The 22,578-nt window shown below is 49.7% G+C and overlaps 2 protein-coding genes across 3 annotated transcripts in view; one reads left to right on the top strand and one right to left on the bottom strand.

Annotated features, from left to right (window-relative positions):
• Window positions 1-303: 303 nt before the first annotated feature.
• On the bottom strand, window positions 304-14,185 carry SMIM7 (small integral membrane protein 7). Of its 2 annotated transcripts, XR_747793.2 has the most exons (6): window positions 14,118-14,185; window positions 13,992-14,033; window positions 13,433-13,485; window positions 7,848-7,938; window positions 1,275-1,415; window positions 304-958 (listed from the first exon to the last, which is right to left on the bottom strand). XR_747793.2 is itself a non-coding variant. In XM_010361479.2 (5 exons), the coding sequence occupies exons 1-5, from the start codon at window positions 14,141-14,143 to the stop codon at window positions 1,400-1,402; spliced, it is 228 nt and encodes a 75-aa protein (XP_010359781.1). In that variant the 5' UTR covers window positions 14,144-14,185; the 3' UTR covers window positions 304-1,399. The 2 variants fall into 2 exon arrangements, 1 of the variants encoding a protein (XP_010359781.1); XM_010361479.2 differs by having other exon boundaries at window positions 304-1,415.
• Window positions 14,186-15,151: 966 nt separating this feature from the next.
• TMEM38A (transmembrane protein 38A) overlaps window positions 15,152-22,578 on the top strand; it is a 32,412-nt gene continuing 24,985 nt past the window's right edge. Inside the window, exon 1 of the mRNA XM_030935290.1 lies at window positions 15,152-15,367. Within this exon, the coding sequence (XP_030791150.1) occupies window positions 15,244-15,367 (124 nt within the window). The 5' untranslated portion in view covers window positions 15,152-15,243. The remainder of the gene's footprint in view (window positions 15,368-22,578) is intronic.

Genomic DNA, 22,578 nt, shown 5'->3' with positions numbered 1-22,578 from the left:
TTTTAGTACAGATAGGTTTTCGCCATGTTGGCCAGGCTAGTTTCGAACTCCTGACCTCAAGTGATCCGCCTGCCTTGGCCTCCCAAGTGCTGGGATTATAGGTATGGGCCACTGCGCCGAGCCCCATTTGCCCAATTATTGACCATCATTTATTGAGCTAAATCCAAAAAGGAAACTCTACCACTGACCCTTTTCTTTTTCACGGTCTCCAAAATGAATCCTAGGTTTTTCCCGCAGGGTAATTCAAAAGGTCAGGTTGGAAATTGACTTCTTGCTTAAAAAAAGAAAAATATAAACAAAAGGTCCTTTTCAGAAATGAGGTTTATTTTCAAGGCTACTCAGTCCTAAAAGCCTGCATATTTACTTTTTTTCCTTCCTCCAGGTTTACCTCCAAGTCAGGATTTCAAAAACCACCAACATTCGGGCTCATTCTTACTGGTATAAACAAACAAAACCAAAAAAAGCAGACAACAAAAAACTCAATGAGCAAATCACACAGCTGTGGGATTCAGCGCCAACCCCGGGCGTTTCATTTTGGCAACGAAACCAGGATTCCCTTTCAAAGAAGCTTCTGGAAAATGCTGTATTTCCTAGATGCAGGCCCCTGGTTTTTCAACCTCAAAATCACCTACTCAAAAAGCAGACTCAGAAACCCAAGGTTTTAGAACATGGTCCCAATGTCACCATATCATAAAATCACTCTCATTCTTGCAACTGTACAATGAATGGCTCCCAAAGTCATTTTATTTAACAAAGGGGTCAAGGCAGAGGAAAATTTCTCTTAACATTCCCACAACTGCTCCACATGTCTTCTGTGGAAACACTTCACCAGGAACTAGCTCAATGCTCTTGCTAACAATTTAGTTTCTATACCGGAAGGCTGGTGTCCCTGTTACAGGTGGCCTGTTCGTTCAAGTCTTAGGGTTAATCGCAGCTGCTCTGAGTGGCCAAGCAGACCCTGTTGGGATGTGGAAACAATTTGTTAACAGGACCCTGGCTGGGCCCAAAGGCTGTCAGACTCAGCAAGTAACACTGAATGTCCAAAAACACAGCTGTGTTAAACTTATAAGCCAATCCTTCTGCTCAGATCTCTGGATAGAAATGATTTTTCTTTTATCTATGGGGAATGCAATTTCATCACAGTCCCTTATATAAACCTTCCTGAAACCCCTTCAGTAGACAGCATTCCAATTCAGACTAAAGTGACACTATCTTTGAAAACAAGGACGTGGCTGGGAAGCCATGCATATCTCGGCGAACGCTTTTCCACGCACCACGAGCTTGGGCTTTCTGGAAGGTTGTCAGTTCTCTGGTCAAAAACATTCTTGAAGTCATCAGGAATGAAGGAATGGAGACTCGGCATCCCGGGAAAGTGAGTTCCTGGTTTCATCGCTGGGATTCAAGAGCCGAACAGCCTGAAGAAGTCAGAGGGCAGAAATGTCTGTGAGGATAGGACGTGATTGTTTTAAAAATATTGTCAGAGATTATTTTACATGACTATTAGTTAGATGATTTCACATGATTGCCTGATTTTTTCAAGTAACCTGTGATCCACCTGTGAATACAATTAACAATATTGAACGACACAGTTAAAAGACGGATATACTCTTTTTTTTAGAGTCTTGCTCTGCTGCCCAGGCTGGAGTACAGTGGTGCGATCTTGGCTCACTGCAACCTCTGCATCCCGGGTTCAAGCGATTCTCCTGCCTCAACCTGCTGAATAGCTGCAATTACAGGCACCTGCCACCAAGCCAGGTTAACTTTTGTATTTTCAGTAGAAACGGGGTTTCACCATGTTGGCTGGACTGATTTCGAACTCCTGACCTCAAGTGATCTCCCTGCCTCAGCCCCTCAAAGTGCTGGGATTACAGGCGTGAGCCACTGTGCCCAGCCAACACCATCACCCTATAAGGGAAGGTGGTACACCTGTTAAACAAAAGACACATACAAGAACTTTCGGTATATTCTTTGCAACATTTCCACAAATCTAAACTCATTCCAAAATAAAAAGGTTATCTGAAATAAATAAGAGAGCAGAAACAGCTGGATTTCCACATGCAAAAGAATAAAATTGGACCCCTGCTTAACGCCATATAAAAAAATTTACTCAAAACAGATCACAGACCTAACTACCTACCAGAATCCAAACTACAAAACTCTTGGAAGAAAACTTACATGTGCATCTTTGTAACCTTGGGTTAGGCAATGATTTCTTACTATAATACGCAAAGCACAAATGACAAAAAGAAAAAAACATAAATTCAACTTCATAACAATAAAAAATTTTTTTTTGAGATGGACTCTCGCTCTGTTGCTTAGGGTGGAGTGCCGTCGGGCAATCTTGGCTCACTACAACCTCCAACTCCTGGGTTCAAGCAATTCTTCTGCCTCAGCCTCCAGAGTAGCTAGGATTACAGGCGCCTGCCACTACGCCTGGCTAATTTTTGTACTTTTAGTAGGGACGGGGTTTCACCATGTTGGTCAGGCTGGTCTCAAGCTCCTGACCTCAAGTGATCCAACTGCCTCATCCTCCCAAAGTGCTGGGATTACAGGCGTGAGCCACTGCGCCTGGCCATTCACAATAAAAAACTCTTGTGCTTAAAATGACACCGTCAAGAAAGTGAAAAGACAACATACAAAATGGGAGGCAATGCTTGCAAAATATGCATGCGGTAATGCACTGATAATGAGAATACACAAAGAACCCTGTGGATCAGCAATAACCCAATTTTCAAAAAGAGCAGAGAATCTTAAGAAGACATTTCCTCAAAGGGGATGGACAAATGGCCAATAGGTACATGAAAATATGTTCAATATCGGCCGGGCGCAGTGGCTCACACCTGTAATCCGAGCACTTTGGGAGGCCGAGGCGGGTGGATCACGAGGTCAGGAGTTCGAGACCAGCCTGACCAAGATGGTGAAACCCCATCTCTACTAAAAACACAAAAATTAGCTGGGAGTGGTGGCACATGCCTGTAATCCTGGCTACTCGGGAGGCTGAGGCAGGAGAATCGCTTGAACCCGGGAGGCAGAGCTTGCAGTGAGCCAGGATCATGCCACTGCACTCCAGCCTGGTGACAAGAGACAGACTCTGTCTCAAAAAACAAACAAAAAAAAAGAAAACATGTTCAATATCATTAACTACCAGGGAAATGCAAATCAAAACCTTCAAACTGGTTGGGCACAGTGGCTCATGCCTGTAATCCCAGCACTTTAGGAAGCTGAGGTGGGTGGATCACTTTAGTCCAGGAGTTCTGGACCAGCCTGGGCAACAGGGCGAAACCCAGTCTCTATAAAAAATACAAAATTAGCCAGGTGTGGTGGTGCACACCCATAGTCCCAGCTACTTAGGATGCCGAGGCCAAAGGATCACTTGAGCCCAGGAAGCAAAGGTTGCAGTCAGGCGTGGTGGCACATGCCTGTAATCCCAGCTACTCGGGAGGCTGAGGCAGGAGAATCGCTTGAACCTGGGAGGTGGAGGTTTCAGTGAGCCGAGAACGTGCCACTGCACTTCAGCCTTGGCAACAGAGTGAGACTCTGTCTCCAAAAAAAACAAAGAAAATTATAAACGTAGAGTGGGATCATATAACCCAGCAATTTCACTCCTATATCGCTAATAACTAATAACATAAATCTGCACAAAAACTTGTACATGAATGTTCTTGTCACCATTATTCATAATAGGTAAAAAATACAAACATCCCAACTATCCACCAACTGATAGATGGAAAACTGGGGAACAGTCACACAAGGGAATATGATTCTGCCATGAAAAGGAATGAAGAACTGCTCCATGCTACAACATGGATGTACCTCAAAAACATGATGCTGAGCGAGAGACGCCAGACACAAAAGGCCATGCAGTGTATGACTCCATTTATATAAACTGTCCACATGAGGCAAATCCACAGAGACAGGAAGCTGATGAGTTGTTGCCAGGGGCTAGGGGAGGGGGAATGGGGAGTGACTGCCAATGGGCACGCAATTTCTTTCTGTGTTGATGAGAACGTTCTGAAATTGGATAGAGATGGTGGCTGCAAAATCCTGTGAATATTCTATAAAATACTGGATTGAGAAGACAGACTTCCGCTTTTTACTTGTAAACTCTCTCCATGGTTCATTTTCTCCCTAACTTTTCCTGTTATTTTATGAAAATTTCAACACATAGAAGAGTTGTGTTGAAACACACTGCCACCACCTACATTCTGCAATTAACACTTTGCTGTGCCACGTACCTATCCATGTATCTATTCATTTATCCGTATTTTTGATGTGTTTCAATGTAAGTTATAGATGACAGTGCTACCGATCCCTAAATACTCAGGGACGTTTCTCCCCTTATTTCAGACTTTTCATAACTTCTTAAAATTTCCAAAGCTCGGCCGGGCACGGTGGCTCATGCCTGTAATCCCAGCACCTTGGGAGGCCATGGCAGGCGGATCACGAGGTCAGGAGATCGAGAGCATCCTGGCTAACATGGTGAAACCCCACCTCCACTAAAAATACAAAAAATTAGCTGGGCGTGGCAGTGTGCGCATGTAGTCCCAGCTACTTGGGAGGCTGAGGCAGGAGAATGGCGTGAACCTGGGAGGCGGAGCTTGCAGTGAGCCGAGATCACACCACTGCACTACAGCCTGGAAGACAGAGCAAGACTCTGCCTCAAAAAAAAAAAAAAAAAAAGAAAAAAAGAAAAAATTTCCAAAGCTCAAACAACACAGAAGTGGGCACAGGGAGGTTGGGCACAGTGGCTCACGTCTGTAATCCCAGCACTTTGGGAGGCTGAGGCGGGCAAATAATTTGAGGTCAGGAGTTCGAGACCAGCCTGGTCAACAGGATGAAATCCCATCTCTACCAAAAGTAGAAAAATTAGCCAAGTGTGGTGGTGCGTACCTGTAGTCTCAGCTCCCTGGGAGGCTGAGGCAGGAGAATCACTTGAACCTGGGAGGTGGAGGATGCAGTGAGCCGAGACTGTGCCACTGCACTCCAGTCTGGGTGACACAGCAAGACTCCATCTCAAAAAATAAGAATAAAAATAAATGGGCACAGGGAATATTGAACCATGCCCAGGCTCTACCAATTTCCTCAGCAACTGCTGCAGGGTCCCCTCTCTACCCCATCTGGAGTGGATCCTTCCAACTCCCTTGCTAAACAGTGTTTCACTCCCATACTTAAGGCACTCATTTAGGGTTTATCCATGGTTATCGCATGCACGTTACACAGCTGAAGTCAGGCTGCACAGACGAGTACCCTCCGGCCTTCTTCACTTTCAGAACGTTTCATTTCCCCATGCAGACAGAACCTTCTGGCACATCATCAGTGACAGTATCATGACAGCTGGTCACATGGGCATCCTTCAAGTTACCTGATCCTTCTCCTGTTCTTGGACACTTAGGTGATTTCCAGTTTTTAAATGTCCTGGGAAAGCCAGTCACTCCTTCCCTGAGACAGCCCTTTCTTGAGAGAATCTTCTCTCACCCATGGCCCCCAGTGAAAGAGCTGGCCTGGGTCAGGGGTTGGCACATTTTCTAATGGGTGACTTGTTTACTAACAGTTCTGGCTCTGCGAGCCATGTGGTCTCTATCACACAGCTCAACTCCACCGCTGTGACACAGAAGCAGCCACACACAGGAATTTTTGTGAAGTTCATTCACAAAAACAGGCAGTGGGGAGATTTGGCCTGTGGTCTGATGACCTTTGACCTAAGTGGTTATAGCAGAAACAAGAACCCCCACCCTAAATGGACCTGAGTGACACCAAGGCGGGTCAACCAGATTCTGCCCCAGAAAACAAAATCAGGACCCTGGGCTACTGACTATGCTGATCTTGGAAAGCTGAGCTGGGAGGATGCCCGAGGCTGCTGTTCTGGCTGGCAGATGAGGGAGTGAAGATGTTGGTCAAACAGGAGAGGATGATGAAGCAGGTGCATAGGAAAGATGAGAATGAGAGAAGCATGATGACTTCTTCCCTGCCCCAGGACCTTTGCAAAGACGAGAATGAGAGAAGCAGGCTGACTTCTTCCCTGCCGCAAGACCTTTGCAAAGACGAGAATGAGAGAAGCACAGTGACTTCTTCCCTGCCCCAGGACCTTTGCGAAGACGAGAATGAGGGAAGCATAGTGACTTCTTCCCTGTCCCAGGACCTTTGCAAAAACGAGAATAAGAGATGCATGCTGACTTCTTCCCTACCCCAGGACCTCTGCAAAGATGAGAATAAGGGAAGAACGCTGACTTCTTCCCTGCCCCAGGACCTTTGAACATGCTACTTCCTGTGCCACCATGCTTTTCTCCAGCTCTGCAAATGGCAAACGTCTTCTTGTCCTTTAGGTCTTGATTATTTATTATTTGTTTGAAGACAGGATCTTCTTCTGTTGCCCAGGCTGGAGTGCAGTGGCAGGATCTCAGCTCACTGTAACCTCTGCCTCTAGGGCTCAAGTGATCCTCCCACCTCAGCCTCCCAAGGAGCTGGAACGACAGGCAGGAGCCACTACACTCGGCTAATTTTTAAATTTTTGGTAAACATGGAGTTTCACCATGCTGCCCAGGCTGGTTTCAAACTCCTGGGCTCAAGCAATTCTCCCACCTCGGCCTTTCAAAGTGCTGGGATTAGAGGCCTGAGCCACTGCGCCTGGCCATTCCTACACTTTCATGCAAGTTCCTTGATCTCTTCACAAGCTTTCTCTGTTCCTAGGCAAGCCTCATACATGCTCTCAGATCCTCTCTGCCAGGTAGGATACCTTGGCAAGGGCCTTTCTGGGAATACATCACGGTCCTTGTGATGAGGGTGAAATGCCATCCTCCCCAGATCTCCTATGTCCTGGAAGCATCTCCGCAAACAGCCACTGGGGTGGCATGTGCACCGCACAGCAACCCCACGTTCGGAGTCTCAGTCGCTCAGGACAGCCTACTTTTTGTCCTCTTTCTTTCTGGGGGAAACACACAGGGATGGACCCACGGAGGCCAAGAACACCAGATTCTCCCATTGTGTCTTTTCCCAAATCCATTTACAGCAAATCTCACAATTCGTTAACAGTAGTATCAGAGTTATGGACCCAATGCTAGATGGAAAGGCAATCTGCTTGAGTTTTCTCAGCCTAATGAGAAAATGAAAAGCCAGAATTTAAAACAATCAAGTCTGAATACATTTCTGCTGGCTTCCAGCCCAGCTAGAGCAGGTTCTGGCAGCATGCTGGACATTTAAACCACATTTTCCACCTCGGCAGATGCAGCAGAGCTGGTGAGAGGTGACAGGGCCATGGGGTCAGGAAAAGCATCTCCTGGCAGCCCCTGCAGAGGTGCCAGGCATAGCCAGGTGCTGGAGAACTCCATGTTCCAATCAAAGTTCCAGCCTGGTTCAGTGGGGACGCAAGGACAGAGTTTAACCCTTTCAGGTACTGGTTCCCTCACTTACTCATTTTGAAAAGAGAAAGCAGGGCCAGGCATGGTGGCTCACACCTGTAATTTTGGGAGGCCGAAGCAGGTGGATCACGTGAGGTCAGGAGTTCGAGACCAGCCTGACCAACATGGTGAAACCCTGTCTCTTGTAAAAATACAAAAATTAGCCAGGTGTGGTGGTGGGCACCTGTAATCTCAGCTACTCAGGAGGCTGAGGCAGAAGAATTGCTTGAAGCAGGGAGACACAGGTTGCAGTGAGCCGAGATCACACCACTGCACTCCAGTCTGGGCGACAGAGTAACACTCCATCTCAAACAAAACAAAAAATAAACAAAGAAAACAGAAAGCAGGATACAAGAGTGATGACTGAAAGGACAGAGAATGACCATCAGGTGGGTCATCCTGGAGAAGGAGACTAAGAGATGACGCTGAAAGGAAAGGGCAGGTCGGACTCACACGATCATGCAGAACATCATGAAGATGTTCCACAGGGCGATGAAGATTCGAAAGTATCTGAGGCTCAGCAAGAATTCCCGGATGTTGTCACCTGGAAGAATCAGAAAGCACTTTTATGGCACAGCTAACATCCCACCCCTATTGCCACCTCTGCAGTGGGCTTTTGTGACTTCCACCCACCTGGCACTCACTGTCTCCAACTTCGGCAACAGTGTGGCTTTTCCTTCGGGTTTCTCCCTCTTCCCCACCCTCAGCACTCAGGCTGTGTCTACCACTGACCAATCTCCTGAAAGCACCATGTCCCTCTGCCTCTGACTGGCTCAAGAAGGGGCATGTGACCCAAGTCTGTCCAATGAGAGTCTGACCTGGGACTTTTCCCCCAACTACTGGCAAACAGACACTTTCTGCCAGGCTTGCTGAGCTGGGAAGATGTAACCTCAGTGTCCACAGGCCAAATCCAGCAGCCTCTTCCACCTGTTTTTGGATGGCCTGTGAGCTAATAGTTTGTTTTTTTTTTTTAATATAAAGATGGGGTTTTGCTATGTTCCCCAGGCGGGTCTTGAACTCCTGGCTTCAAGTGATCCTCCCGCCTAAGCCTCTCAAAGTGTTGAGATTACAGGCATGAGTCTTCATACCCGGCTGGCTCTTACATGAAAAAAAAAAAAAAAAAAAAGAAGAAGAATATTTTGTGAGACAAAAAAATTACAAGAAATTCAAATCTCAGTGTCAATGAATAAAGTTTGATTGGCCCACAGCCATACCTATTCATTTACATATCATGTCCTGCTGCTTTTGTACTACAACGGCAGAGCTGAGTCATGTTGTTGTGCCAGACAGACACCATATGGCCCGCAAAGCCTCAAATATTTACTATATGGCCCTTTACAGGAAAACATGCCAACCCCTGCTCTGGGGTCATCTTTGCCAACCCTGACCAGTCTCACAGTAAAACCAACACAAAAGAAAGGGGTACTGAGAGCTGTAGAGAGTCAGATACTGACTCTAACCCTAACCCTAACCCCATCCCCAACTCCAACCCTAACCCTAATCTTGGAGGACTGGTTTGACACCTAAACCCAGGGTGCCTGAAGACAATTCCACCCTTGGACGTTTCAATTTGCTTTAACCACTTTGAGCTGAGTTTGCAATGTTTACAACTAAAAGCATCCTAATTCAGGCAAGGGAAAGGGAAGGTGTGTCTTGGTGAGACTTATTCTGGTCCCCTTGAAGGCCAAGGAACAGACACCCCTCTGAGGGAAGGCAATTTAGTATGTGAAGACTACAGAGACCTGGGTTCCAAACCTTTCCTCCAGGGTTTCCAGTCAGTCATTCTCCCTCTCTGGACCTCCAGAAGGAAAAGAATGGGTCCAGATTAGGCCAGGCACGGAGGCTCACACCTGTAATCTCAGCACTTTGGGAGGCTGAGGCAGGCAGATCACCTGAGGTCGGGAGTTGGAGACCAGCCTGGCCAACACAGTGAAACCTTGTCTCTACTAAAAATACAAAATTTAGCCGGGTGTGGTGGCGCATGCCTGTAATCCCAGCTACTCAGGAGGCTGAGGCAGGAGAATCACTTGACCCGGGAGGCAGAGGTTGCAGTGAGCTGAGATCGTGTCAATGCAGAGCAAGACTCCGTCTCAAAAAAAAAAAAACAAAAAACAAAGAATGGGTCTAGATTAGGTGATCTACAAAGGTACTACTCGAAGCATCTGTAGACTAGGGCTGCTTGGTAAGTACAGCACACAGAACACAAGCCCAGAAATTTCTATCTTTCAGGGATGACAACCTGACATTCCTGCTCCATCCGAGGCTGTGCTGAACACACCATCTTGCTGAACATGGTTTAGACGAGCCTGGTATTATCCAAATGAGGGGGTTAGTTACATGCAGCACAACCTGTATACACGGCTGATCCAGCACAGACTAGAAACATCAAGTGCTTGGTCTGTTTCCAGGAAGTCTGAGAGGCGCTGCTCAGCAAGACCGTTCCCCTAGCAAAGGATCGTGAAAACGGGATCTCCCACCATCAATAGATGCCAATCAAACGTTACTCACTGCAGGCCATGCACAGTGGTTCACACCTGTAATCCTGGCACTTTGGGAAGCTGAGGCGGGTGGATCACCTAAGGTCGGGAGTTTGAGACCAGCCTGGCCAACATGGTGAAACCACATTTCTACTAAAAGTACGAACAAATTAGCCAGGCATGGTGGCGAGCACCTGTAATTCCAGCTACTCAGGAGGCTGAGGCATGAGAATCACTTGAACCAGGAGGTGGAGGTTGCAGTGAGCTGAGATCACGTCACTGCACACCTGGGCAACAGAGCGAGACTCTGTCTCAAAAAACAAAAAAACGTTACTTGTTCCAGGCAGCAGCAGCGTACAAGGGATACAGGAAGAAACGAAGACCGGTGGCTCTGCCCCCACAAGCATATGGGGAGGAGAAATACTAAACAAATATTCCCACGTGACTGCTCTGGTGGGAAAGTTTAGGTGTCCCGGGAACACACACTGCGGAGACCCAACATGGCATGTGCATGAGGAAGGGTGGGAGATCAGAAAAAGCCTTTCCAGCCAGGCGTGGTGGCTCAAGTCTGTAATTCCAGCACTTTGGGAGGCCAAGGCAGGCGGATCAACTGATGTCAGGGGTTTGAGACCAGCCTGGTCAACATGGTAAAACTCCATCTCTACTGAAAATACAAAAATTAGCTGGGCATGGTGGTGGGTGCCCGTAGTCCCAGCTAATAGGGAAGCTGAGGCAGGAGAATTGCTTGAACCCGGGAGGCGGAGATTGCAGGGGGCTAAGATGGCGCCACTGCACTCCAGCCTGGGCAACACAGTGAGACTCCACCTCAAAAAAAACAAACGCCTTTCTGAGGAAGTGCCAGAGCTCCAAGTTCCGATCTCAAACATGGTCAATTTAACAAACATGAGCTCAAATCCTGCCTCTGTCCTTCTGCATAAGTGACCTGGGCCCATCCCTGCGCTATCTATGCTCATTCCCTCTTATGTCAATAGGGGTGTCAGGCAGCTAGGAAGACCTCAGCACACTGCCTGGCACACATGGCGCTCTCAATAAATGCAGCCACTACGGTATTACAGTTAAGCCAGGGAAAGAGGATAGAGAGCAAGGAGCAGCTCCCACAGGGGATGCAGCATCTGGGCTGGAAGGAGACTGGAGAGAGAGCAAAGCAGGAAGCTCCGGATAGAGCACTGGTGTCCTCCCTAGCATCCCTGTCACTGATGCTCCCGCCACTTTGTGCCAAATCTCCCGCCCACCAGAGCTCTGATTTGGATCTGTACAGTGCAACCCCAGGGCCTGGCAGTGCCTTCCACGTGGTGGGTAACACATGGCTGCTGAGTCAATGTATGAATGGATGGATAAATGAACAGATGGACAGATGGTCTAGTGATTGAGTGCACAACTGCTAGAGGCAGAAAAATCCAGGTTCTAATCCTGATTCTCTCACTGATTTGCTATGTGGCCACAAAAAAGTTGAGCCACATCTCTGACCCTCAGTTTCCTGATCTGCTTCCAGTTTCCAGTTCTGGGAACTGGAAAGTGACTATTACCTTTTAGGAATGGAGGTAGAATGCAGCACTAACAGGAAGCACCTAACTAGGTCAGCACCCAGGGGCAGGCCCCCCAAAAGTAGAGCTGCTGGAGGGTCTTCAAAATAGCTCAGCCAGGCATGGTGGCTCACGGCTGTGATCCCAGCACTTTGAGAGGCTGAGGTGGGAGGATCGTTTGAGGCCAAGAGTTGGACACCAGCCTGGTTAACACAGCGAGATGCCTATCTTTACAAAAAAATTTAGAAAATTAGCCAGGGGTGGTATTAACTGCCTGCAGCCCCAGCTAGTTGCGAGCCTGAGGCAAGAGGATTTTTGAACCCAGGAGTTCAAGGCTGCAGTGAGCTATGACTGTGCCACTGCACTCCAGCCTGGGTAACAGAGCAAGACCCTGTCTCTAAAAGAAGAAAACCTGTTCCTCAGGGTTCCCCTATCCTTGGGTAGTGCTCCATCATGGCATCCACCGCCTTGACTGTGACGCCACTTCCTCAAATGGCCTTCCCTTCCACACCCCAGCAGGAGAGCAACCCCATTACCATCCTGTGACTCCCTGTTACCTAACATCACCTCTGTCACCATCTATTCCCCGCTTGGAAACCATGTGTCCCACCCCATGGTAAGTTCCACTCCATCTGTCTTACCCCTACTGTATCCCAGCACCTAGCACAGTAGCCAGCATGCATTAGGTGCTCAAATATTTGGTGAATGAAAGAATTAATGAATGGATACAATAGTCATGTACAGATCCCCTTAAGACTCCAAACAGCTACACAATTACATTCAGTAGGAAGTGTAAATTCTGGGGCCTCTAGGGCCCACGCAGACGATAGACATATGAAGAGGTTAGGGCTGGGATGAGGCAGAGTCGACAGGCCCCATCTCCTCAGAGTCCTCAACTACACTCAACAGATGTCAAGGGCTCTCCTGAATCTTGAGTTGCAGAATGTTCCAGTTTTTCAAGAAAAATCAGACATCTGAATTTTTATATAAAATCGCCTGATTAAAAACCTATCCCAGCAGTTTGGGAGGCCGAGACAGGCAGATCACGAGGTCAGGAGATCGAGACCATTCTGACTAACGCGGTGAAACCCCGTCTCTACCAAAAAATACAAAAAACTAGCCGGGCGAGGTGGTGGGCGTCTGTAGTCCCAGCTACTCAGGAGGCTGAGGCACGAGAAAGGCGTAAACCGGAGAGGTGGAGCTTGCAGTGATCTGAGATCCGGCCACTGCACTCCAGCCTGGGCGACAGAGCGAGACTCTGTCTCAAAAAAAAAAAAAAAATCTAATGTTGGCATCTAATTTTAAACGTGGCAGGTCTGCAGCACTCTGAAAGCAACAGCTGTGTGTGAGGTTGTTCATTCATTCATTCACAGGCATCGGAGGACTGGTATGGCAAGGACAAAGGATGGGACAGGCCAAGCTAGGGTCTCTTCTCTGAAGTTTACGGTCAAATGTGAAGGGCAGACATTAGCCAGATGACAGCAAACATACAGAAAATTATAACAGTAGGAAATGATGTGAGTGCTCACATCAGGGAGGTCCGGTGGGAGAAAGAAGTAGATGACAGAGGTAGGCAGAAAGGACAGCACATTATCAGAGTCATCTCCCACTCACACACACGCTCAATTAAAGAGAAAACTCGTGGCTTACGCCTGTAATCCCAGCCCTTCAGGAGGCCAAGGTGGGGGGGATCACTTGAACCCAGGAGTTTGAGATTGGCTTGGGCAAGGTGGAGAAACCCCATCTCTACAAAAAAATACACAATTTAGCCTGGCAAGGTGGCACACGCCTGTAATCCCAGTTACTAAGGGGGCTGAGATGGAAGGATCACTTTAGCCCAGGAGGTCGAAGCTGCAGTGAGCCATGATCGCACCACTGCACTCCAACCTGGACAAGAGAGCGAGACCTTGTGTTAAAAAACGAAAGAAAAGAAAAGAAAACGAGGGTAGAACTTGGGGAAACAAAACTGTCCTCTCTGAAGTGGACCATGCAATTCAAGGGTCCAGGAAGACCTTACCTGTGCTGGGCTCCCTCGACTCCTCCCCAAAGCCCTGCGTGTCCTTCTTTTTCCTACAAAGAGGAGCAGACAGTGTCCACTTTCAATGGGACATAGAGGCCTCAGCCCCCTGACCCCCCAGCTCAGAAGGCCACAAACACTAAGTTTCAGCCCTGGCCCTGCCGCTGACTTGCTGTGTGACCTCGGACGGTTCAATGTCCCTCTCTGGGCCACCACTGCCCAGACAATCACAGCCAGGTCACCAGCCACCGACAGTTTACAAAGCGGCCCGACAGTGCGGGTGCAGTGCTGAGGGTCCGGGGTTGGGCTATTTCTTAGAGGATGGGTCTTGACTTCTCCAGGAAGGTGAACAGAGGGACACCCAAGGAACAGAGAGTATGAGTTTAAGGTCGCTCGGGGGCGAGGAAGATTAAACCAGGCTGGAGGCATGAACAGAGGGCGGATAGGGCGGGACCTGCGGCTTGGGGGCGGGGCCTGAGAAGTGCGCCGAGATCACGCTTATGAGGGCGGGGTTACGGGTTCCCCGGATGGAGCCACAGTCCGGCCGCGGCCTACTCACAGCTTAAAGTTCAGCACTGCCCCGGCATTCATCAGCAATGTCCTGCAGAGGGAGAATTACAGTTACTAGGGGCGCCCCCGCGTCCTGCCTGGCCCTCTCTTCCCAGCCTCTGGTCCCCCTAATTACCCGAACAGCAGGATGTCTCCGATCATCGTTACGGCCAAAGCGTCCGTCAGAACCGGAAGCGGAAGCCCCAGGGAGGGAGGGGAGAGGAGCACAAACCGACCAATCCTAAAGCAACACTAGCGAGGGCTGGGCCAATCGAAGATCAAGGTCCCACCCTCTGCAGGCCAGGCCCCTTTAGGGGAGCGCTAGCGCCCCACCTTGCTGGGGAGGCCCGGAGAGCCAGAATGGAAGGGGCCGGGTCTGCTGGGGGTGGGATTGGGTCACGCGTCGAAGCGTGCCGCGCATGCGTGAGGTCTTCAGTGCCGTAGGGTTAGCTGGGCAGCAATACCTGTTCACTTTATGGGGTCTCAAATTGGGCTTCTGGAGAAAAGGAATCCTTTGACTCCTGAGCGGCACAGGGTGCGGGGTCCTGACGCAGTGGGGTCCCTAGAAACGGGTGCCCCAACCTACTGGGCTCTAAAATGAGATCCTCCTGGGCCCCATGGGGAACGGGGGGCCCCACTGAGCTGCCCCCAACAAGACACGGGGGTCCTGACTTGCGGAGCCCCACCGAGGACGGGGTTCCTGATCGAACGGACCGTATGGGGCAGGAAAGTCTTGACGGGGCTCCACAGAGGACTGAGGTCCTAACCGATCTCCACGGGGAGCAGGGGTTCTGATTCATGGGGTCCCACCAGGGCGTAGGGGTCCTCATTGGGCTCCACCGAAGATCGGGGTCCTAATTGGGCCCACGGGGACAAAGTCCTGGCTGATCTGGCCCCCTGGGAACTGGCGTCCCGCGTGGGTGGGCTCCGTGAGGCACGGGCCCCCAGAATGGGGAGCCCCCCAGCCTCCCTCGCCTTGCAGGGGTGCCCCGCACCCCGCCTCGCTGGGCGGAACGGGGTCGCGATGGCAGTAGGGTCAGCGCCTGGGACGTCCGACCGTCCAGCTCCGTCCGTGATGCTGGGCGTCCCCACCACCTGTCCCGATGTGGGCCGTCGCCCCTCCTCTCCCACGGGGGCCGGGCCTGGGGTGGCGCCTGGCGGGCGGGGGCGGGCCCAGCTGCGGGGGCGCAGTCGCCGGGCCGCGGGCGGCTGGACGGACGAGACCGGGGCCCCGGGTGGCACCCGGCGGGCGGGCGGGCGCCATGGAGCTGCTCTCGGCGCTGAGCCTGGGCGAGCTGGCGCTCAGCTTCTCACGGGTGCCGCTCTTCCCCGTCTTCGACCTCAGTTACTTCATCGTCTCCATCCTCTACCTCAAGTATGAGCCAGGTGAGCCGGGGCGGGGGGCTGAGGGGGCCGGGGCAGCTGGGGGTCGCGGAGAGGGGAAGCCCGTGCGTGGTGGAGGGAGCGGGGGACAGGTTCAAGGATTGCATCGTGGGAGTAGTCAGGCGCGAGAATCATGGGGTTCTCTCACGCCGGGGTGAGCCCTGGGGAGAAGCTTCCAGGACGATGAAGCTGGAGGAAGGGAAGGAGAGGCGTGAGCCCGTTTAGAGGAGGGGGAACAGGTGCTTGGGGGAGGGGTGGAGGAAAGGTCGGGGCTCCTTGTTGGATCAGAGCTGCAGGAACTTGGGCAAGGGGCGCCGGCTGTGGCGAGGGTGCAGGTGGGGGTCGGTGCAGCTGTTCTGGCCGCGTGCAGGTGTGACCTCCCTCCTTGACCTTGGCACGCGGAGTGGGAGCGCCAGTGGGGTGTCTATATAAGGGCCGCCGCGCCGCCGGGGGCTGCGGTCAGGTTCAGCGAAAGTGACACCGGTTCTCCTCCCGGCTGCAACTGTCCAGCACCCTCCACTCCCCTCCCTTCCCTCACGGTGCTGAATCTCCGAGTCCCCACGGGAATTCTTCCAGCCCTGGCTCCAGATCCTTTCCGCTTACGGAGCAGAACCGATCCCAGGGCTGGGTGACTTGGGGTCAGCGTTCTCCCTCTCAGCTCCAGACCCCAGGCTGGGGAGGTCACAGGAGGGTACACCATGCTTCTTAGATTTTTTAAAAAGTCATTTTTAAAATGAGGATGAATGGCTTCCTTAGAACGTGTTCTATTTTTATAAAAGGTTCACCATGAACAAATGTTTCTTGTTCATCCTTATTCTAGCACACCAGCAACTTACTAGATAATAGATTTTAGACTTAGAAAAATAAAAGAACCCCAAACTTCATGAGCCTTCCTCCCACTTAGATGTAAATTACCACTGTAGCTCAAAAAGGAAATAGCTTTATTCTCAGATGATAAAAATAAGTAATCCTATTTACTAAAAACTCAAACTGAAAAGGGCAAAGGAAAAAAAGAGAATTACTGTCAACATAGTGGTGGCCAGCCACCCTTCCTGATCTCTCTTCTATTCATTTATACTTATGTAGTTATAGACATAAATGCACACTCTTTTTTTGTTATTGCTGTTGTTGTTTGAGATGGAGTTTCGCTCTGTCTGTCGTCCCGGCTGGAGTGCATTGGGGTGATCACTGCACTCCACCTCCCGGTTTCAAGCGATTCTCCTGCCTCAGCCTCCTGAGTAGCTGGGACTACAGGCGGCCGCCACTACACCCAGCTAATTTTTGTATTTTTAGTGGAGGCAGGGCTTCACCATGTTGGCTAGGATGGTCTTGATCTCCTGACCTTGTGATCCACCCACCTAGAGCTCCCAAAGTGTTGGGATTACAGGCATGAGCCACTGAGCCCAGCCAATGCACGCTCTTATGCTAACAGGATTACACTGTACTTGCTAGGAATTTTTATTCTATTTTTGCCTATCCACATGCCAGAGCCTATTTTCTTAAAAGCTATCCTGAAGAACAGTTACATTGCAAAACAAAATAGGCTTTTGTGTTGTCCTAGCATGAACATGGGCTATCTTTCCTTTCTGGGGAAGAATTCTTGGTGGTTCAGGCCAGTTCCTTGGGCAGTTGCAGAACCTTAGAAAATCTGAAACTGCCGGGCGCGGTGGCTCAAGCCTGTAATCCCAGCACTTTGGGAGGCTGAGATGGGCGGATCACGAGGTTAGGAGATCAAGACCATCCTGGCTAACATGGTGAAACCCCGTCTCTACTAAAAAATACAAAAAACTAGCCGGGCGAGGTGGCGGGCAGCCTGTAGTCCCAGCTACTCCGGAGACTGAGGCAGGAGAATGGCCTAAACCCAGGAGGCGGAGCTTGCAGTGAGCTGAGATCCGGCCACTGCACTCCAGCCTGGGCGACAGAGCGAGACTCCGTCTCAAAAAAAAAAAAAGGCCGGGCGCGGTGGCTCAAGCCTGTAATCCCAGCACTTTGGGAGGCCGAGACGGGCGGATCATGAGGTCAGGAGATCGAGACCATCCTGGCTAACATGGTGAAACCCCATCTCTACTAAAAAATACAAAAAACTAGCCGGGCGAGGTGGCGGGCGCCTGTAGTCCCAGCTGCTTGGGAGGCTGAGGCAGGAGAATGGTGTAAACCCAGGAGGCGGAGCTTGCAGTGAGCTGAGACCCGGCCACTGCACTCCAGCCTGGGCAGCAGAGCGAGACTCCGTCTCAAAAAAAAAAAAAAAGAAAATCTGAAACTGGCTGGGCACAGTGGCTCACGCCTGTAATCCCAGCACTTGGGGAGGCCAAGATGGGCAGATCACCTGAGGTCAGGAGTTTGAGACCAGCCTGGCCAACATAGTGAAACCCCATCTCTATTAAAACTACAAAAATTAGCCAAGTGTGGTGGCATGCACCTGTAGTCCTAGCTACTTGAGAGGCTGAGGCAGGAGAATCACTTGAACCTGGGAGGTGGAGGTTGCAGTGAGCCGAGATCACTCCATTGCACTCCAGCCTGGACGACAGAGCAAGACTCCGTCTCGGAAAAAAAAAAAAAAGTAAAAGAAAATCTGAAACTGTGGAGGGTTGGAGCCCTGTGGGGATGTAGGACACAAATGTCTTGAGCAAAGAGGTCTCCAAGCTGCCTGGGAACTTGCAGGAAGGTTCAAGATATTTCTGCAGAAGTCATAGAATAAGCTATCCAAGCTCTAAGTGCCAGAGCCTGAAGGTTCCTGAAGGCTGAGAAGTGGTTCCAAACCCTGGCTATTCATGAGATGCTCCTGGGAGCTTTCAAACCCCCTAGCTCCACCCCACACCAATTGATTCAGAATATTAATCTCCCCTCCCTCAGTGACTGATGTATGTTATCAGGGCTGAGGATACCCCACCCAGTTCAACCTCCTCCTTTCATAACTGGGGAAACAGGAAATAGTGGCTAAGCTATCTTAAATACACAGTGAGCCTGTGGTCCCATGGCTGGTCAGTTGCAGCCTTGGGACTCAGCCCAGGTCTGCTTGACTCTAAGAATCAGTACAATTAATGTGAGATACTTGGTTTCCTTAGAAAAGTAGGTGTTGGAGGCCAGACGTGGTGGCTCATGCATGTAATCCCAGCATTTTGGGAGGCAAGGCGGGTGGATCACTTGAGCCCAGGACTTTGAAACCAGCCTGGGCAACATGACAAAACCCTGTCTGTACTAAAAATGCAAAAATTAGCCAGGTTTGGTGGCACACGCCTATAATCCCAGCTACTCGGGAGGTTGAAGTGAGAATCGCTTGAACCCAAGGGACGGAGGTTGCAGTGAGCCGAAATCTCGCAGCTGCACTCCAGCCTGGGTGACAGACTGGTTGAGACTCTGTCTTGGGAAAAAAAAAGAAAAGTTAAGTAAGGTGTTGGATTGAACTGTTAGTCCCAGTTTGGTATGCATGCTGGGTATCTGTAAATTTTCTTCTCAGAATTTGTGTGCTAGACCAGCTACAGAATTTGCCAGGCCCAATACAAAGTATTAGTGTAGGGCCTTTTGTTGAGAAATTAAGAATTTCATAGCCAGGCATGATGGTGTGTGTCTGTAGTCCTAACTACTTGGGAAGCTGAGGCTGGAGGATCACTTGAGCCCAGGAGTTGGAGCTCAACTGTGCCTGGCTGGGTCGGGCTTTCTTGAGAATCCTGAGAGTGGATGAAGTTCAGAGTGTGGTTCTCAACTGAGCAGCATCAGTGCCGCCTGGGAGCTACAGTGAGCTATGATCACCCCACCGCCCTCCAGCCTGGGCAACAGAGCAAGACCATGCCTCCTTAAAAAAATGTCAGCATAGGTCAGATAATCTCAGCATTTGGGGAGGCTGAGGTTGGAAGACTGCTTGAGGCCAGGAGTTCATGGCCAGCCTGGGGCAACATTGTGAAACCCCTTCTCTATAAAAAATACAAAAATGGCCAGGTGCGGTGGCTCATACCTGTAATCCCAGCACTTTGGGAGGCCGAGGTGGGCAGATCACCTGAGGTCGGGAGTTCAAGACAAGCCTGACCTACATGGAGAAACCCCATCTCCACTAAAAATACAAAATTAACCAGGTGTGGTGGCACATGTCTGTAATTCCAGCTACTAGGGAGGATGAGGCAGGAGAATCACTTGAACCTGGGAAGGCAGAGGTTGCGGTGAGCCGAGATTGTGCCATTGCACTCCAGCCTGGGCAACAAGAATGAAATTCTGTCTCAATAAATAAATAAATATAAAAATACAAAATACAAAAATACTAGCCAGGTATGGTGGCATGTGCCTGTAATCCTAGCTACTAGGGAGGCTGAGGTCAGAGGATTACCTGAACCCTGCAAGGTGAAGGCTGCAGTGAGCCATGATCATGCCATTGCACTCCAGCCTGGGCAACAGAGTGAGACCCTGTCTCAAAAAAAAAAAAAAGAAAAAGAAAGAAACTAAACGTCTCCGAATCATGGGAGTCAGGTCTACCACTAGCACTGAGTAAATACCACACTGGTTATTTCACCACCATGAGCTTCAGTTTATTTGTCTGTGAAATGGAATCACTGGTAAGAGAACCCCAGACTCTCTTTCCTAGCTATTATAAAGATCTATTGAGAATTTTGTCAGGGATAAGGTCTAATGCATTTGTGAGGGGTGGTGATGTTTATTGGGAAGTCTATGGAGGAATGTATTACTTGGGATACTGGCATTTTCTGGGTCAGGCTTGCTTGCTTTCTTTTCTTTTCTTTTTCTTTTTTTTTTTTTTTTTGAGATGAAATCTTGTTTTCTTGCCCAGGCTGGAGTGCAGTAGCACGATCTCAGCTCACTGCAACCTCCGCCTCCCAGATTCAAGTGATTCTCCTGCCTTAACCTCGCAAGTACCTGAGATTACAAGCACCCGCCACCACACCCAGCTAATTTTTTGTTTTGTTTTGTCTTGTTTTTGGAGATGGAGTCTCGCTGTGTTGCCAGGCTGGAGTGCAGTGGCGCAATCTCGGCTCACTACAACCTCTGCCTCCTGGGTTCAAGTGATTCTCCTGCCTCAGCCTCCCGAGAAGCTGGGATTACAGACATGTGCCACTACGCCCAGCTAATTTTTGTGTTTTTGGTAGAAATGCGGGTTCACCACGTTGGCCAAGATGGTCTCAATCTCTTGACTTCGTGATCTGATGATCTCCATCTCTTGACCTTGTGATCCGCCCACCTTGGCCTCCCAAAGTGCTGGGATTACAGGCATCAGCCACTGCGCCCGGCCTTTTTTTTTTTTTTTTTTTTTTTTTGTATTTTTAGTAGAGATGAGTTTTCACCATGTTGGCCAGGGTGGTCTCGAATTCCTGAACTCAAGTTATTTTCCCGCCTCAGCCTCCCAAAGTGCTGAGATTACAGGTGTAAGCCACTGCTCCTGACCAAATTAACTTTAAATTTATTTTATTTTATTTTATTTTTTTGAGACAGGGTGTTGCTCTGTCTCCCAAGCTGGAGTGCAGTAGTGCAGTCGTAGCTCACTGTGGCCTCCAACTCCTGGGCTCAAGCAATCCTCCCACCTCAGCTTCCCATGAGCAACTGTGCCTGGCTGGGTCAGGCTTTCTTGAGAATCCTGAGAAAGGATGAAGCTCAGAGTGTGGTCCTCAGCTGAGCAGTGTCAATGTCACCTGGGAACTGGTTAGAAATGCAGAGCCCCCACAGTGGCTCATGCCTATAATCCTAGCACTTTGGGAAGCCAAGGTGGCTGGATCACAAGGTCAGGAGTTCGAGACCAGCAGGGCCAACATGGTGAAACCCCGTTTCTACTAAAAATACAAAAACTAGCCAGGCATGATGGCGGGCTCCTGTAATCCCAGCTACTTGGGAGGCTGAGAAAGGAGAATTGCTTGAAACCAGAAGATGGAGGTTGCAGTGAGCTGAGATAGCACCGCTGCACTCCAGCCTGGGCAAAAGAGCGAAACTCCATCTCAAAAATAAAAATGAAAGAAAGAAAGAAAGGAAGAAAGGAAGAAAGGAAGAAAGGAAGGAAAGGAAGGAAAGGAAAAAGAGAGAGAGAGAGAGAGACAGAGAGAAAGAGAGAGAGAGAGAGAGAAGAGAAGAGAAGAGAGAGAAAGAAGAGAGAAAGAAAGAAAGAAAGAAAGAAAGAAAGAAAGAAAGAAAGAAAGAAAGAAAGAAAGAAAGAGAAAGAAAGAAAGAAAGAAAGAAAAAGAGAAAGAAAGAAAGAAAGAAAGAAAGAAAATACAGAGTTCTGGCCAGGCTTGGTGGCTTACGCCTGTAATCCTAAAACTTTGGGAGGCCGAGGCGGGCGGATCACCCGATGTCAGAAGTTCAAGACGGGCCTGGCCAACGTGGCGAAACCCTGTCTATTCTAAAAATACAAAAATTTGCCAGGCGTGGTGGTGCGCGCCTGTAATCCCAGCTGCTTAGGAGGCTGAGGCAGGAGAATCGCTTGAACCAGGGAGGTGGAGGTTGCAGTGAGCGGAGATTGCGCCATTGCACTCCAGCCTGGGCAATGAGAACCAAGAGCGAAACTCCATTTCAGGGGGAAAAAAAATGCAGAGCCCCAGGTCCCACCCAGCTCTGCCAAATGAGAGTCTATATCTGAGCAAAATCTGTGGGTTATTTGGCTTATTTCTGGGGCCCCTAAGCTCCACGTGAGGAAAGAGAAGGAAGCAGTGAGTGCTGGCTGCAAAACTGAAGAAATGAGTGAATCAATGATGCCTTGAACCTTGACCCATCAAGGAATCTCTCAGACCAGTACTTCTCAAACTCAGCTGCACACCAGACTCACCTGGGGAGATTTTAAAAATCCTTTTGGGCCAGACATGGTGGCTCATGCCTGTAATCCCAGCACTTTGGGAGGCGGAGGCAGGCGGATCACTTGAGGTCAGGAGTTCGAGACCAGCCTGGCCAACATGGTGAAAGCCTGCCTCTACTAAGAAAAAATACAAAAATTAGACTAGGCATAGTGGCTCACGCCTGTAATCCCAACACTTTGGGAGGCCGAGGTGGGCAGATCACAAGGTCAGGATATCAAGACCATCCGGGCTAACACGGTGAAACCCCGTCTCTACCAAAAATACAAAAAATTACCTGGGCGTGGATGGCGGGCGCCTGTAGTCTCAGCTACTCAGGAGGCTGAGGCAGGAGAATGGCGTGAACCTGGGAGGCGGAGCTTGCAGTGAGCTGAGATCGCGCCACTGCACTCCAGCCTGGGCGACAGAGCGAGACTCCAAAAAAAAGAAAAGAAA

The sequence above is a fragment of the Rhinopithecus roxellana genome, chromosome 8 (assembly GCF_007565055.1).
Source record: "Rhinopithecus roxellana isolate Shanxi Qingling chromosome 8, ASM756505v1, whole genome shotgun sequence".
Classification (NCBI taxonomy): Eukaryota; Metazoa; Chordata; class Mammalia; order Primates; family Cercopithecidae; genus Rhinopithecus; species Rhinopithecus roxellana.
This window is presented reverse-complemented; position numbering and strand designations above follow the sequence as displayed.